This window comes from Spermophilus citellus (genome assembly GCF_964194105.1).
Source record: "Spermophilus citellus genome assembly, chromosome: 1".
NCBI classification, from domain to species: domain Eukaryota; kingdom Metazoa; phylum Chordata; class Mammalia; order Rodentia; family Sciuridae; genus Spermophilus; species Spermophilus citellus.
In genome coordinates this window covers 272,413,247-272,427,460 of record NC_138182.1, presented here as the reverse complement: position 1 = coordinate 272,427,460, position 14,214 = coordinate 272,413,247, and the positions used below count along the sequence as shown (strand labels likewise).

Below are 14,214 nucleotides of genomic sequence, written 5' to 3'. Positions count from 1 at the left end.
GGGATTCAGCATGGCATATTCATACCTGCACATAACATAAATTTATCAGTCTCACTCACCAGTCCCTCCCCTTTCTCTTCTCCCCTCCTTCCTCCTGAACCTCTTGCTCTACTCTATTGATCTCCCTTCTATTATTATTATTATTATTATTATTATTATTATTATTATGTAGTGCATTAAATTTATATATATATACATATATATATGTATGTATATATATATATGTATGTATGTGTATATATATATATATATACATACATACATATATATATATATATGGAGTGGTATATTTGTACATAGGCATAGCATAATTTAGTAGATTTTGTTCCTTGGTACTTCCTCATGTCCCTCCCTTTCAGGTAAAAAATTTTTAATTGACAAATTTTGACAGAGTATGGAACCAATCACCGAAACTGCTGATAGAAATTTAAATTGATGAAACTATTTGGACACTGGAAGTGCTTACTGAAGTGGTATTTTTTATATATATAGACATAGCTATCAATAAACATTTTATATATTTTTTATATATAAAAATTTATATATATATATTTATATAAATATAAAAAATTTATATATATATAAATTTTATATATATAAAATGTTTATTGATAGCTATGTCTGTTTCTGCACATGAATATATGTATATATAATGTATGTATTAATAATCTAGCAATTATACTACTGTTTGTTCCCAATAGAAACATGGACAAATATGCTAAAAAAGTAATGTACAAAAATATGCACAGTAACATTTTCAAATGTTAGTTTGAATACATATATAACTGGGTACAACTCAAATATCTGATCAAAAACTGGATATGACTCAAGTGTCTATATCAAGAATAAAATGGACAGGGATATGAATTAATGAATGCTACACACAATGTAGACAAATCCCACAAACATAAGTCTGAGTGAAAAAAACCATCACAACAAAGTACACATTTTATACCTTTTCATTTGAAATTCAGAAACAGGCAAAACTAATATACAAGGATAGTGAAGCTGTGGGTTGGATTTGAGAATGAAATAACAGTTGACAGAAGCCATCAAGGAGACTTTGAGGGTGCTGCTGGTGCTCTTGGTTAATGTGGGCAATGACTATGAGGGCATGTTCACTTTTAAAAAATTAATTGAGTTGCATACTTACGATGGTGTGCTTTTATGTGTGAAAATTATACTTCAGTAGAAAAGTTTACTTAAATATATGAGAGGCAATACTAGATTAGAATCAGGACTACTTTGGAAACTGAATTGATAGAGAGGTATTGGGATTAGAAAATACCATATACGGAGCCTGGTTTTCAACTTGTTGGAATGAGAGGACACTGCAAAATTAGGGACAGGCATAATAGTTTTCAAACTGGTGTGTCAGTCTCCCACGGCTACCCAGTTGGCACAGTACTGCTAATGTACCCGAATCCTCTCCCTTCCCCATCACAAAACCTTTTATTGATTCTAGAGAATGCAGTGGTTTTGAAGCCTAGAGAATAAACCCAGGTTTCTTCATTTTCCATTCAGATCTTCTTAATTCTGCCATTCTTCCTCTTCAAATTTAACTCAGACTGATGCCCATCTGCCTTCTCTTCCAGATATAGCACATCGACCAGATTTGGGCATGTGCCTGTGGTGTCCCAGGTTTTGAAGCCCACCATCTTCATAGCAAGTCTTACCTATGCCCCATGGTCACGACAGTCCTCTTTTCAGAGTGCCACCCTCCCTAACTCCCAGATCATGGCATTCTTTCACCTTCTTAACTCCAGAATCATGAATTGCTCACACTACTCAGTAATACTTGGCAAAACTATTTGCATTGTTGTTCTTTTGTTATGTTTTATATCTTTTCTTTCCATTTCTCCCTTCCTCCCCTTCCCATCTCCCTCTATAAATGGAGAACTATGACTCTGTGCTGGACATTTTCTCTTCCAGTTCCTTTAGGTCCACCCAGTTTTCTAGTAGTCTGATGACAATAATAGTATTGCCTCATATTGTCCTTCCCTTCCTCTTTTCCTTCCTTCCTCATCCTTCATTTAATTTTTTCTTTTATAGTTTTGCTAGTGTATTTCTGTACCTATGCTGTCTCCTCATGGAGGGTCAATATTTTACATTTCTCTCAGTCTTCTGGCATATGGCAACTTCTCAACAACTTCTTGTTAATGTCATTTACCCCAAATCAATAGCATATTGAGGAAAAAGCATACACGGCAACACAGATTTGTCCATTTCTAGCTCTAAATTTTTTCACTTAAGCAATTGGACTCCAAACTTTTCAAATCCAAAATATTGTAGAAAGTTATTTTAAACTAATACACCTAATACATGTATGGATATATATACTTACTAACGAGTTGTATAAATTTATTATTCTAAAAATATAGTATGCCCAAAATATGCAAATATATAAAAAAGTTACAGAAGACAGTTTAGATGAAATAAACAGAATTTTTTGTTGTTTTCCCCACAGTGGTGGCTACTTATGCTTAGACCAAGTCTTCCTATTAACAAGAAAGCAACTCCTTGAAATTTTGACATGAACACAAGAAGTTTTCATTTGATATTTGTTCTCACTATAATTGCCTACTACTCAGATCCTACCCATATTGTTAAAATTATCATTAGTTAATGGGAATTAATTTGAAATTTGTATTAAATATCTGTGCTGTGTAGTTCCTCTAAAGAAACAGTGTCAACACTGTTTCAAACTCACTACTCATGGTGAGTTTGAACAGTTTTATTCACAAAATTTCCTTTTCCAGTATTTTTTTCCTTTTACATATAATGCTTTTAAGTTTAAAGTTTAAGTTTAAAGGCATTCTATCATTTTTTATCTGCAATTGAAAGTTTCCAATGTGGCAGGCAATTGATCAAATACCAGAGCTATGTGGTTATGTTATTTTAGGGGCCCATGTCTGTAAATCAAAAGCTGGAGAGTTGGCATCAAACCATAAAGGGAAAAGTACTCAAGAACTCTGTTGTATTTGCATGCCAGTAATGCCTCTCCCTAAACATGTGTTCCAGGACAAATTATTTTCAGTTTCAATATATACATTTAAACTAATAGCTACTAATGTCTACTGCTCAGGGTTGTTTTGACAATTATATACCACAATGTGTAGGAAGTCCCTGGCAGATGCCATATTCTCAATAAGTAAGTGGTAGTGTTTGCACTGTTATTATCATGTCTCTATTGAAGTCTCTGTGGGAATGAGAATTGTTCTCTTGTTTTTCCACTTAGCTTTTCTTATTGGAGATGCTTGACTATACCATCTACTTCTCTGTCCTGTGCAAATTGACATTTCTTTAAAGAATAAATTTTCAATACAATTTAATGGATAATTTTCTTGAACACCTTGTAGGTTCATTTTTGCAGGGAGCAGAAAAGTCTATATCTTTGGTCCAAGGTGGAAGGAGCAAGTATTCAGCAGCTTTGGCCTGGGAGAAAGGGACCTCAGGTCCAGAGGAAAAAGTATTTTCTGAGTGGCTGGAATCAGTGAAGGAAAATCCTGCTGTGATTGACTTTGAGGTAAGATTAAAATGCATTGAAGGTAAGAGAGCTAAAGTAGTTCTCTAGAAATCAAATTTTACATTGTGCAATTCTTTTTCCATTTTCTTTTCAGATGATAAGGAAATGTATTTCTTTAATATGTACGCACAATATGCTTTTTTAAAAAATGCACATCTAGTGCTTTTGCTATTCAAACAAGCATTCTGGTACAGTATTTAGAATTCCTAGCATCTATGAAACACTGGAAAAGGAAATTTTGTGAATAAAACTGTTCAAACTCACCATGAGTAGTACTCTTCATCTCACCCATGCATAAAATAAATTTAGTTTCTATATCTTTCTGGCAACTCTTCATTTGATGAGCACTTATAAATCTTTATTTATAATGATGTGGGATAAATGGGATTTTAGATCCATTTGACTTCCTGTTTCTATCACCATTGATTCAATTTACCAGTTTTGTATTTGCTGTAATTACATTAAAAGTTGATTTTTGTTATTTATGGAGTACTTTGCCCACATACCAGTCATATTCCACTTAGAATCAGTTTTGCATTTAACAACCACATTTTAAAAGGCCTCCAAAGAGGCTATTATGCTTACTTCATTTAAATGAAGATAAAGGAATTCAATTATTATGAAAATGGAGCCATTTACATGCAGCATGAAAACATATTGAGCTCCAAAGGTTGTGGTGGAAAAATGAGGCGCGGGCTACCCATCTGGGCACTTTTTAGTCATATAGCACCTTAAACGGCCATTTCTTTGGGATTTTAAAATGCTAATAAAATTAAAATAAGCACTGCCTTTCTTTTATTGTTGTTAGCTTCCTTATTTGTTACTGTAATTTTTCTATCCATCCCACTGGCAAGTTCCTCTCTTCATTTTCTCCTATTCCACATTTTCTCTTCTGGCTCCACCAAAAGCCAGTACTGTCCTTACCAATACAGAGAACAAGAAAAATAGTCTTCAGCAGCCTCTCTAGATTTTTTTGCATGAATCAAACTTGATGAGGTTTCAGCAGAGCATTTGTGTGCTACATAGCCCTTGGTCAACCATCTCAGTACTTTGATCCTTAATGAATAACATGATGCAAGTCCAAGTAAGCAATGTGTCACATATGACTTCCTCCACAGTAGAAGTGCAGGGAAGATGAGTTTCAGGTAGTTCACACCTGCCCTCAGGTAGAGGGCCTTTCTCTACTGGCTTAATGGGCAGCTCTTGTAGATTTTACAATAATACCTTTGAAGTCAGGATTTTCTCAGACCTTGCCTCTCATTCCATGAGAACTGGACAGTGATGGCAGTGTATTGTCAGATGGCATGTGACTAGATCTCCTCTCTCTTGGCTCTTCCTAGCTTGCTCCCATCATGGACTTAGTAAGAAACATTCCCTGTGCAGTGACTAAACGTAACAACCTGAGGAAAGCTTTTCAAGAATACACAGCCAAGTTTGACCCTTGCCAGTGTGCTCCATGCCCTAATAATGGCCGTCCTGTGCTCTCAGGGACCGAATGTCTGTGTGTGTGTCAGAGTGGCACCTATGGCAAGAACTGTGAGATACGGTCTCCAGATTATAAATCTAGTAAGTATCAGTACTTGATTGTGTGGTAGTCACCTTTTCCCCTCCAAAAGATATTCTAGGTTGGCCAATTAAGACAATTTTTCTAGCAAACTCCACCTTTTATAAATGCATAAAGAAAATAAGCCTTCAAAAAATTAAGACTCTAACGTCAAATGACTTCATATTAGTCTCAGCTACAACCTACCAGTTATGTGATGCTGGAAAATCTCCATGACATAATCTGTTCATCCATCAAATGAGGATAATCCTAGTATGTATCCAAGCAATAAAATGTATTTATTTGTTTATTTGTGATTTATTATACATAACATAATACCTGTAACATTAAATAAATAAAAAGTAAAAAATTATAAAATTATGATAGTATTATCATAAACCTCTAATGTATCATAATATAAAAGGATGACATTGCAATATGGGATAGATTAAGTCACAACCAAAGTTTTCATTCAGAGCTAAGTAATGTTCAAAATTACCCCAAATTATCCTTAGAAAGAGAATAATGCATGGGATTAAGAACATATCCTACTACCTTTGAAAAATAATTTGATATATATTCTATTCAGAAAATGTTCATGTTTGTACATATACACATATGTGTATCTGTACATGCATATATATATTTACTCGTCAGCTTTTTTGCTGCTGTGGCTGAAGGATCTGACCAAAATAACTATAGAGGAAGAATAATTTATTTGAGGGCTCATGGTTTCAGAGGTCTTAGTCCATAGAAGGCCTCCATTTTCTGGGGGCTCAAGATGAGGCTGAACATCATGGTGGAGTGTGTGGCAGAAGGAAGCAGTTCATATCATGGTGATCAAGAAGCAGAGAGTGAGAGTCTGCCCATCAGATATAAATATATACTCCAAAGCCACTCAGCAATTCTCATCTCCTCCAGCCACATCCTACCACTTCAGTTAATCCCATCAGGAATTAACTCACCTGTTAGGCTAAGGCTATAACTCAGTCATTTCTCCTCCAAGCCTTCTTACATTGTCTCACACCTGAGCTTTCGGGGGATACCATATCTAAATCATAAAACATTTATAGTGAAAATGATCCATAATTTCTGCCATTTTATTAAGACCTATGGGAACAGGAATAGAAAATCAGGCCTTGTATCAGATCCCTGTCAGCAACTATTTATTTTAATCTTTATTAGGATCCTGTAATATTCCACAAAGCAGGTCAGGCTGGCCTTTTTTCAAGGCGCAAATTCTCTCAGATGCACCATGATGACAGGGGGGCTTTCCTTTCTTCCAGGTGCAGTGGATGGAAATTGGGGCTGCTGGTCTTCCTGGAGCATGTGCAATCCCACTTATAAGAGATCAAGAACCCGAGAGTGCAATAACCCTGCTCCTCAACAGGGAGGAAGGGGCTGCGAGGGAGAGGGGCGTCAAGAGGAGGACTGCACATTTTCAATAATGGAAAATATGTAAGCTTGGGTAAAAGGAAAGAGGAAAGTGAAGTCATTTCCTTCACTAACACAGTTTGGATATTGATTATTCTGCTGCTAAGTAAAGAAATAATTTGAATTTTATCTATGTCAACACAACTTATTAGTGAAGCATTGAATCTGCTGTTACCCTTGTCTCTGAGTAATATTTTCCATTCAATCTACATACTGTATGTAATCAGTGTGTAAATATATGTGAACATATACACACGTTGTTTTCCCCTTTTAGTGGGCAGCCGTGTATCAGTGATAATGAAGAAATTAAAGAGGTAGATCTTCCTGAGCTAGAAGTAGACTCTGGATGTCGTCAGCCAGTTCTTCCAGAAAATGGATTTATCTGGGTAAGTATCTTGACCTTCAGTTTGTTTTGAAGTTAAAAAACAAAAACAAAAACAAACTTGAAAAATGTGTATTTTCTTTTAAGTGGAGTTATTATTTTTCAATTTCAATAATCTTTGTAATATTTTTATGTAATCAAAGTAATATTTAGAATGCTTGACCACTCTTTCATCTTGAACTCACTGAAGATGTCTTCATACCTGTTGATTTGATCAAAGGACAGTAGGTTGCTTGTGTTCCTTGGTACCACTTAGTCAAATGATAATGGTATATTTGTTGAATAGAGAATGGAACTCCTGCATAATATAGGTTTGGATGACTTGTAACAATCTTCAACTAAGTCTGGTTGTTTATTTCTGAGTTTGAGAAAAAAATAATTCCTTCATTTAAGGTATGTCATCAAAAAAGATAAACTAGAGTTAGCCATAATCTATCATAGAAGTCCCTGTGTCTGTACTGTCTGATAAGGTGAGGAATCTGTAGAATCCTGAAGCAGTCAATACCATTGTAATGCACCTTTTAATTTAATCTGTTTTTATTAAGCCACAAAATGGTTTTATGCTTTTTCTGAAAATCAAATGCAGTCCTCAAACAGTCTGGCTTTAAGATGTAAATCTTTCAGTAGATACATAATACTTAAAATTGATCACAGAAGGCATGGTCCCTATTCATTTTACATTTCTTAAACCTTTAAATTAGTGTTTTTCTAATTTTATCACATTTATGATTAAAGATCAATAACCCTTGATTCTCCAAGCCTAGCACATAAATATCCATAGGCTATAGGCTGAGCTAATGTGTCTTTCCTGGTCACTTATGTTCTGTCTATGTGCAAAGTATCATGCCTGAAGATTTTAAGAGGAGGAAAATTATTGGAGGGAGGTAATTTTAGCTAGTGTTTATTCTAGAACAGAGGTTCTCAAATTCACCAAAGCACTGAAGAGCTTGTTAGGTCACTGTCCCTTCCCCACAGTTTCTGATTCAGTAGGTCTTGGGTGAAGCCCCAAAGTATCCATATCAAACACAGTACTGATGCTGCTAGGTCAGGAAGTCTCACCTTGAGAATTAACCCATTAGAACAGGGGCCAGCAAACTATGCTCTAATGACCAAATCTGGCCTCCTACTCTTTTAAAATAAAGTATTATTAGAACACAGTCACATTTACTTATTTATATACTGTCTATGACTACTTTCACACAATAATGGCAGAGGTGACTACTTGTGACAGACACCTTATGGCTTGCAACTGACTATCCAGCTCTTTATAGAAAAGGTTTGCTGGTCCTGCTCTAAAACAGTATTGTCAAAATTACATTTGATCAGATCCAACTACCTAAATAACTTTCAATCCATTATAGCTTCACAGAAAAAAAAATGTTCAAACTGTTGACATCCTAATTTTAAAAACATGCAAAGTCTCTAAACTGTAATTTATGATTCTTATGACTCCATTATAAAATTAAATGTTATGTGTCTTAGTCAATTTTCTGTTGATATACCAGAATACTAAGAACTGAATAATTTATAAAGAAAAGATATTTATTTAACTCACAATTCTGGAAGTTGGCAAGTTCAAAATTATGGCACCAACACTAATAAGGGCTTAGTGATGTATCATAAGGTCATAACACAGATGAAGGGCAAGTGAGCATTCTGAGTCACAGAGGAAGGATGGAGCAGAACTTATCTTTTCATCAGGATAATGGCATTAATCTATTCATGAGGGTGACCAGCCCTCATGACCTAATTGTCTCTTAATACTGTCACAATAACACTTAAATATTCAACATGAGTTTAGAAGAGGAACACTCAAACCACAGCAGTATGTTTTTATTTGCATTAATAAATTCACTCCTTGTTTTATTATAAAGGTTTGATCTCTATCTGCTAACAGTTTTTACTCAAAAGTAATACAGCCTTACTTTTTCCAAATGAGCACTTTTTGGATTTCCTAGTAGGAAAATCTCAGCGGCCACCCTGAACAGGAGCTATGCACACATCTTTAAGTCCTCAGCAAAGAGGTATTGCACTCTGCAATGCAAGTGAACTTTACCTCTGCTCTGATAAGAAAGGTGCAGCTCTGGGAGTGGGCATCACCAGATGGGGTTGAGTTACACCCACCTGTTTGTTGTAATTCTACCTTTTGCCATTTTTGTTTGTTTGTTTGTTTTGTTTTGTTTGGATAGAATATTCCATGGATTAGCTCTCCCCGTTAATAAAACCCAGGTTGGAGGCATGCTCCCTTCCTTTCTTGCCTGCCTTGCCTCCTTCGTGGGAACTGGGTCAGAGGGACTGTCACAGAACCCAGATAAAAAGGTATTTCTCTGTCTGTGTGTCATTAATTCATGCCAGCCTAGTTCTCCTGGAGTGACCCTGGCTGATTTAGTCACGTGTTACAACAGGAAAATGCTCCTTGTATGGATTCAGAGACAGACACACCTAACTCCAGGTTACAATAATCATGTTATTACGCATGGGGACATCTGTTCAGTGATCAAGACAAGTCCTATTCCTATGGGCAAGTGACAGTGACTTTAGATAAAGTTTTCTTGTTTAGTCAGTCTAGCAGATGTGTGGTTTAAGCTTAATGGTTACAACATACACATGTAGATAATAGCTTTGTAAGAGAAATGGAAACAACAAATGTTCAAGACAATCATTTATTTTAGGAGAAATTCATGCAAAAATAGTGTGCAGCCTTTGAATAAGACACTGAAATCATTAATCCTTTTCATCATTCCATTTTGCTTGGAAACAAAGACACACCTGCAATAATCGACAGTAGGACAGCTTTATATATCCAGGAAATTAGGACTCTTCCAGGGGACAAGTTAAATCATGTGCCCAAGTAATAGTAAACATTGACAACTGAGCCTTCACCTCCCTTCAGAACCCCAACCGCAGTTCTCAGAGAATAACTGACCAAGAAGTTCCTGGCACTCTCCTGCCTCTTAGTAAAAGGAGAGGATGTCGCATTACAAGTCCCCCCAGGAGCGATAGTGGTTGCATAGTTTCAAAGTTATTAAGGCCTGGATAAGTATTTGGGAGACAGAGATCTGTAGAGTTGCCACCATGTGTCAACATGGGGCTTATAAATGTGATAAACCTTATAAAATAGAGCTCTTTCGGTTGCCCCCAGCATTGAAAGGATGATATACCACAAGCTGTGGAAACCAAGGCAGTTTTCACAGAGGACGTTCTATTTCAGCTGATTCTTGAGAGAGAGGAAAAAAGGTGTTTAGTGGAGAGATAGGGGCAACTGAAGAAATAGAGGCACAGATGAGAATTATGTTTGAAGAATGGTAGGTAATTGTGTCTCACTAGCATATAGGTTTTATGAGATGAAAAAGTACGTGAGGGCTGGGGATGTGGCTCAAGCGGTAGCACGCTCGCCTGGCATGCGTGCAGCCCGGGTTCCATCCTCAGCACCACATACAAACAAAGATGTTGTGTCCGCCAAAAACTAGAAAATAAATATTAAAAAATTCTCTCTCTCTCTCTCTCTCTCTCTCTCTCTCTCTCTCAAAAAAAAAAAAGAAAAGAAAAAGTAGGTGAAAGTTAATATTCAAAACTTGGAAATATAAGATCCATTGTCATCTTGAAAATCTTATTCTTCCTTTTTTGGTGGTACTGGTTAAAGATTTTAGTAAGCCCTATCCCTACATGACAGTATTTGTACTTTAATTATCTATTAATTAGAAAAGTATATAATAACAAATGGGTTACTACAAGATGAATAACATTTTTAAATTATATGTAGGTGATGGAATAAATTATTTGTAGGTGATAGGATAGACAGAATTCAGGTTGACCCGAGATGTTTATATATGGTAATTTGTTGAATTAATAATTTGGGGGGTTCTGTTTTAATTCTAGAATGAAAAGAAACTGTACTCAGTTGGGGAAGAAGTTGAGATTTCATGCCTTACTGGATTCAGAGCTGTTGGATACCAGTACTTCAGATGCTTACCAGATGGGACCTGGAGTCAAGGAGATATAGAATGCCAACGTGAGAACTGGGCAAACATTTTGTGTGACTACTCTGAATGTGCCCAATATAAATAGAGAAAAATCACACCTTCAGATCAGTATACTTTACTATTTTTTAGTAACTATGGTGAAAAGATTTAGTGAAGCAGTAAATGGAGCTCATTTGCTAAAATTAGATTTCAAAATGTCTCATATTTCAGTTCTTCTGCCCCTGCATATTAGCCTCATGCACACAAAACTGTGAAGCATGCTCTTAAAAAGAAATACAGGAAGTCTGCAAACCATAGCTAACTGCAGACATCTGTCTTGCCTTGTGTACAAATTGATACAAATTGGTGAGTCCCAAGAAGATGATACTTAGACTCTTTGTGTATCAGAAATGGGATTCCATGTGAGATGCAGTTTTCTCTGGGGCATAGTTCTTGGAGCACACTGACATCCTCTGCTGAGACAGTGAATGAGCTTGTAGGTCCTGTGCACAGACATGCTACAGTAAACACTGATATTCAAAAATGCCCAAATGGGGACCCTATGCATTATTATGGGATATGTTGCATCAGAGTTAAGACTAGTGTCAATTATAATGTTCTACCTCTGTGCCACTCAAACATGGTAACTCACTTTGGGGAAAACCCAAAAGATAGAAAAGGAAAGCAAATTGTTCTTTGAAAGTAAAAGGTCCCAGTGATGTACTAATAAAAGTTGGATATGCCTGGACTCAGTTCGATAGAAAGCAATCTCAGATACCAGGACTCACAGAAGTTTTTCAGAGAATTGTCTCAGAGGAAACAGCTAAACAAATCTCATTCACATCACCTTTTGAGTCACAAACAATCTGCCTACAGTCATTTGCATCGCTAACCACATCTGAAATGTTGCTCTCTCCCTGCAGGGGTAGAGTGTCTCAAGCCAGCTGTCCAAGAAGGCCTGACCCTTACACCATTCCAGAGAACATATAAAATTGGGGAATCCATTGAGCTAACCTGCCCCAAAGGTTTTGTGATTGCTGGGCCATCACGGTACACATGCCAGGGGGATTCCTGGACACCACCCATTTCAAACTCACTCACCTGTGAAAAAGGTAAGTAGCAGCTCAGGATTCAGGATTCTGATAAGGCCAAGATCCCTGAAATTATATCTACAACAGCGCTATTTCTTCATTGTGTTTTGGAGTCAGAAAGCAGAAGATTCCACTGGAAGGCTAGGTCATAGTCTACCCCACGTAGATGATTTCAGGCAGCAAATAATAAGTAACTGGTTGAGTGGATGTCTTCAAATTTTATAGGGTGAGTTTGAGTTTCTTCCAATATAAAACCTTAATATTTAGAAGAAGTTGAAGATCTCTCATCAAACAACATAAATTGAAGGATAACTGAAATTTTTGTTCAAATGGGGAGCCATAAAGAAGTAAGAAACACACTAATTAAGTACACATGTTACTATTAACCTAAAACAGAAATTTCCTAATGCTCTTTGAACAAAATGAACTTCATTTATCATTGTTTTAGTCAGCTTTTTCACTGCTATGACTAAAAAGACCTGACAAAAACAATTAGAGGAGGAAAGTTTATTGGGGGGATTCATGATTTCAGAGGTCCACAGATGGCCAACTCCATTCCTCGGGGTCTGAGATGAGGCAGAACATCATAACAGAACAGTGTGGCAGAGAAAAACAGCTAGGGACATGGCACCAGGAAGCAGACTGAGAATCTCCCCTCATGATGGACAAAATAAATACCCCAAAGGTATGCCCCCAATGTCCCACCTCCTCCAGCCACACCCCACATGCCTATGGTCACCACCCAGTTAATCCTTATCAAGAATTAATGCACTGATTAGGGAAAGACTCTCATAGCCCAATCATTTTTCCTGTAAACTTTATTGCAATATCTCACACATGAGCTTTGGGGGACACCTGATATCTAAACCGTAACGATCATCTACATTTTTTTTTTGTATCAACTTCTCTAAAACAAAGGCTTTTACCTCCAGATGGTGAACTTCTAAAAATCTGCTCCAGACACATTCTTCAGACTATGGTCATTGAGCTAAAATGGGATCAGCATTTGTGGGTTTTCTTTCTTTTCTTCTTCTTTTTTTCTTTTAATCCTCTAGTCAGAATGGCTTTTGAATGTTTTCATCAAAAAAGAAATGACAACTATTTGATGACATAGATTTATTCATTCCAATTTAGACATTATCCAGTGTATACATGTATCCAAACATTACATGAGATTGCATAAATGTGGACAATTTTTGTGTGTCAATTAATAAAAATTCTAATTAAAATAAGCAAAATTAATAAGAACTCTCCTAGCTAATCCAAATGTTCTACTAGAGGTGAGAACCATTATTTTGAAAAGAAGAGGAAAATTTAAAAACATTTTTAAAGCAAAATATTTAGAGAATGTTTTGAATTTTTGTATACCTTCTCCTAAATCTTTCAGTGGTTTCATCCACAACTAATTCAAAAGTCACTTTTGAAAATCTCTTTTATTTACTTGATCAAAACCTTCACCTTGGTTTTTATTTTAAAAACTCTATTTCTCCCCCTCTGCCAATTTATATATTGAATCAATTTATACAACGATATCTGGCATAAGTAGATTTGAAAACAAACAAAGCTGACTCTCAGGAAACAACCAGATGTGTTGAAATCAAATAATGCAAAATTTTAGAAGAGAATGGCCCTCAATCCATGCAAGTTCAGTGTGAGATAGTCAGCTGGTGTGGGGGCTGGGGGCGTCTGCTCATGCTCTATATCTGTATAAAGGAAGTGAATTTCGTATCTTACATAATATTGACAGAAAGACTAAGGAAAGCAGTCAGAGAAAGAAAAAGATAATAACCTGGTATTGTCTGCCACAGCCAGTGCAGCGGCTGGATGCTTAACCGACACACGGATGAGCTAAACCAGGAAAATTAATTAAACTATGAAATAAGATTAGACTCATTTGTTAGTGAAAAGTGAGGGACACTGTGGGATGGTCCAGCTTTGATGGAGACTGGATCTAACATCAAAATGGGGCCCAAGCAGTCATTTTGCTGGGAAGGTACAGTAAAAGGACTCAGTGTGAAAAACTTCTTCAGGAAAACAAAAGGAAGATGGGAAAAACAAGTTGTTTGGGGCTTAGCAGGTTATGCCCATCTTTTCTACCTCGGGACCGGATGGGATTTAGAAATCAAAGCTTTTTGAATTAGTGAGTTCCATGACAAACACAGAACTTCCCCTATCAACAGGAATCATCTTGCAAATGGGTGTTCCCTGGGCACCCTCTTACCACCAGGCTCCCCAAAGCAACGTTTCACTACGTAGGGTTTCTCATAGTTCAAAGC

At 36.4% G+C, this 14,214-nt stretch overlaps 1 protein-coding gene across 1 annotated transcript in view; it reads left to right on the top strand.

Annotated features, from left to right (window-relative positions):
- The window catches only part of C6 (complement C6), an 83,671-nt gene that overhangs the window by 57,523 nt on the left and 11,934 nt on the right, over nt 1-14,214 (top strand). The window contains exons 10-15 of the mRNA XM_081302820.1: nt 3,360-3,526; nt 4,867-5,092; nt 6,356-6,527; nt 6,778-6,889; nt 10,765-10,897; nt 11,771-11,959. Coding sequence (XP_081158946.1) covers nt 3,360-3,526; nt 4,867-5,092; nt 6,356-6,527; nt 6,778-6,889; nt 10,765-10,897; nt 11,771-11,959 — 999 coding nt within the window. The remainder of the gene's footprint in view (nt 1-3,359; nt 3,527-4,866; nt 5,093-6,355; nt 6,528-6,777; nt 6,890-10,764; nt 10,898-11,770; nt 11,960-14,214) is intronic.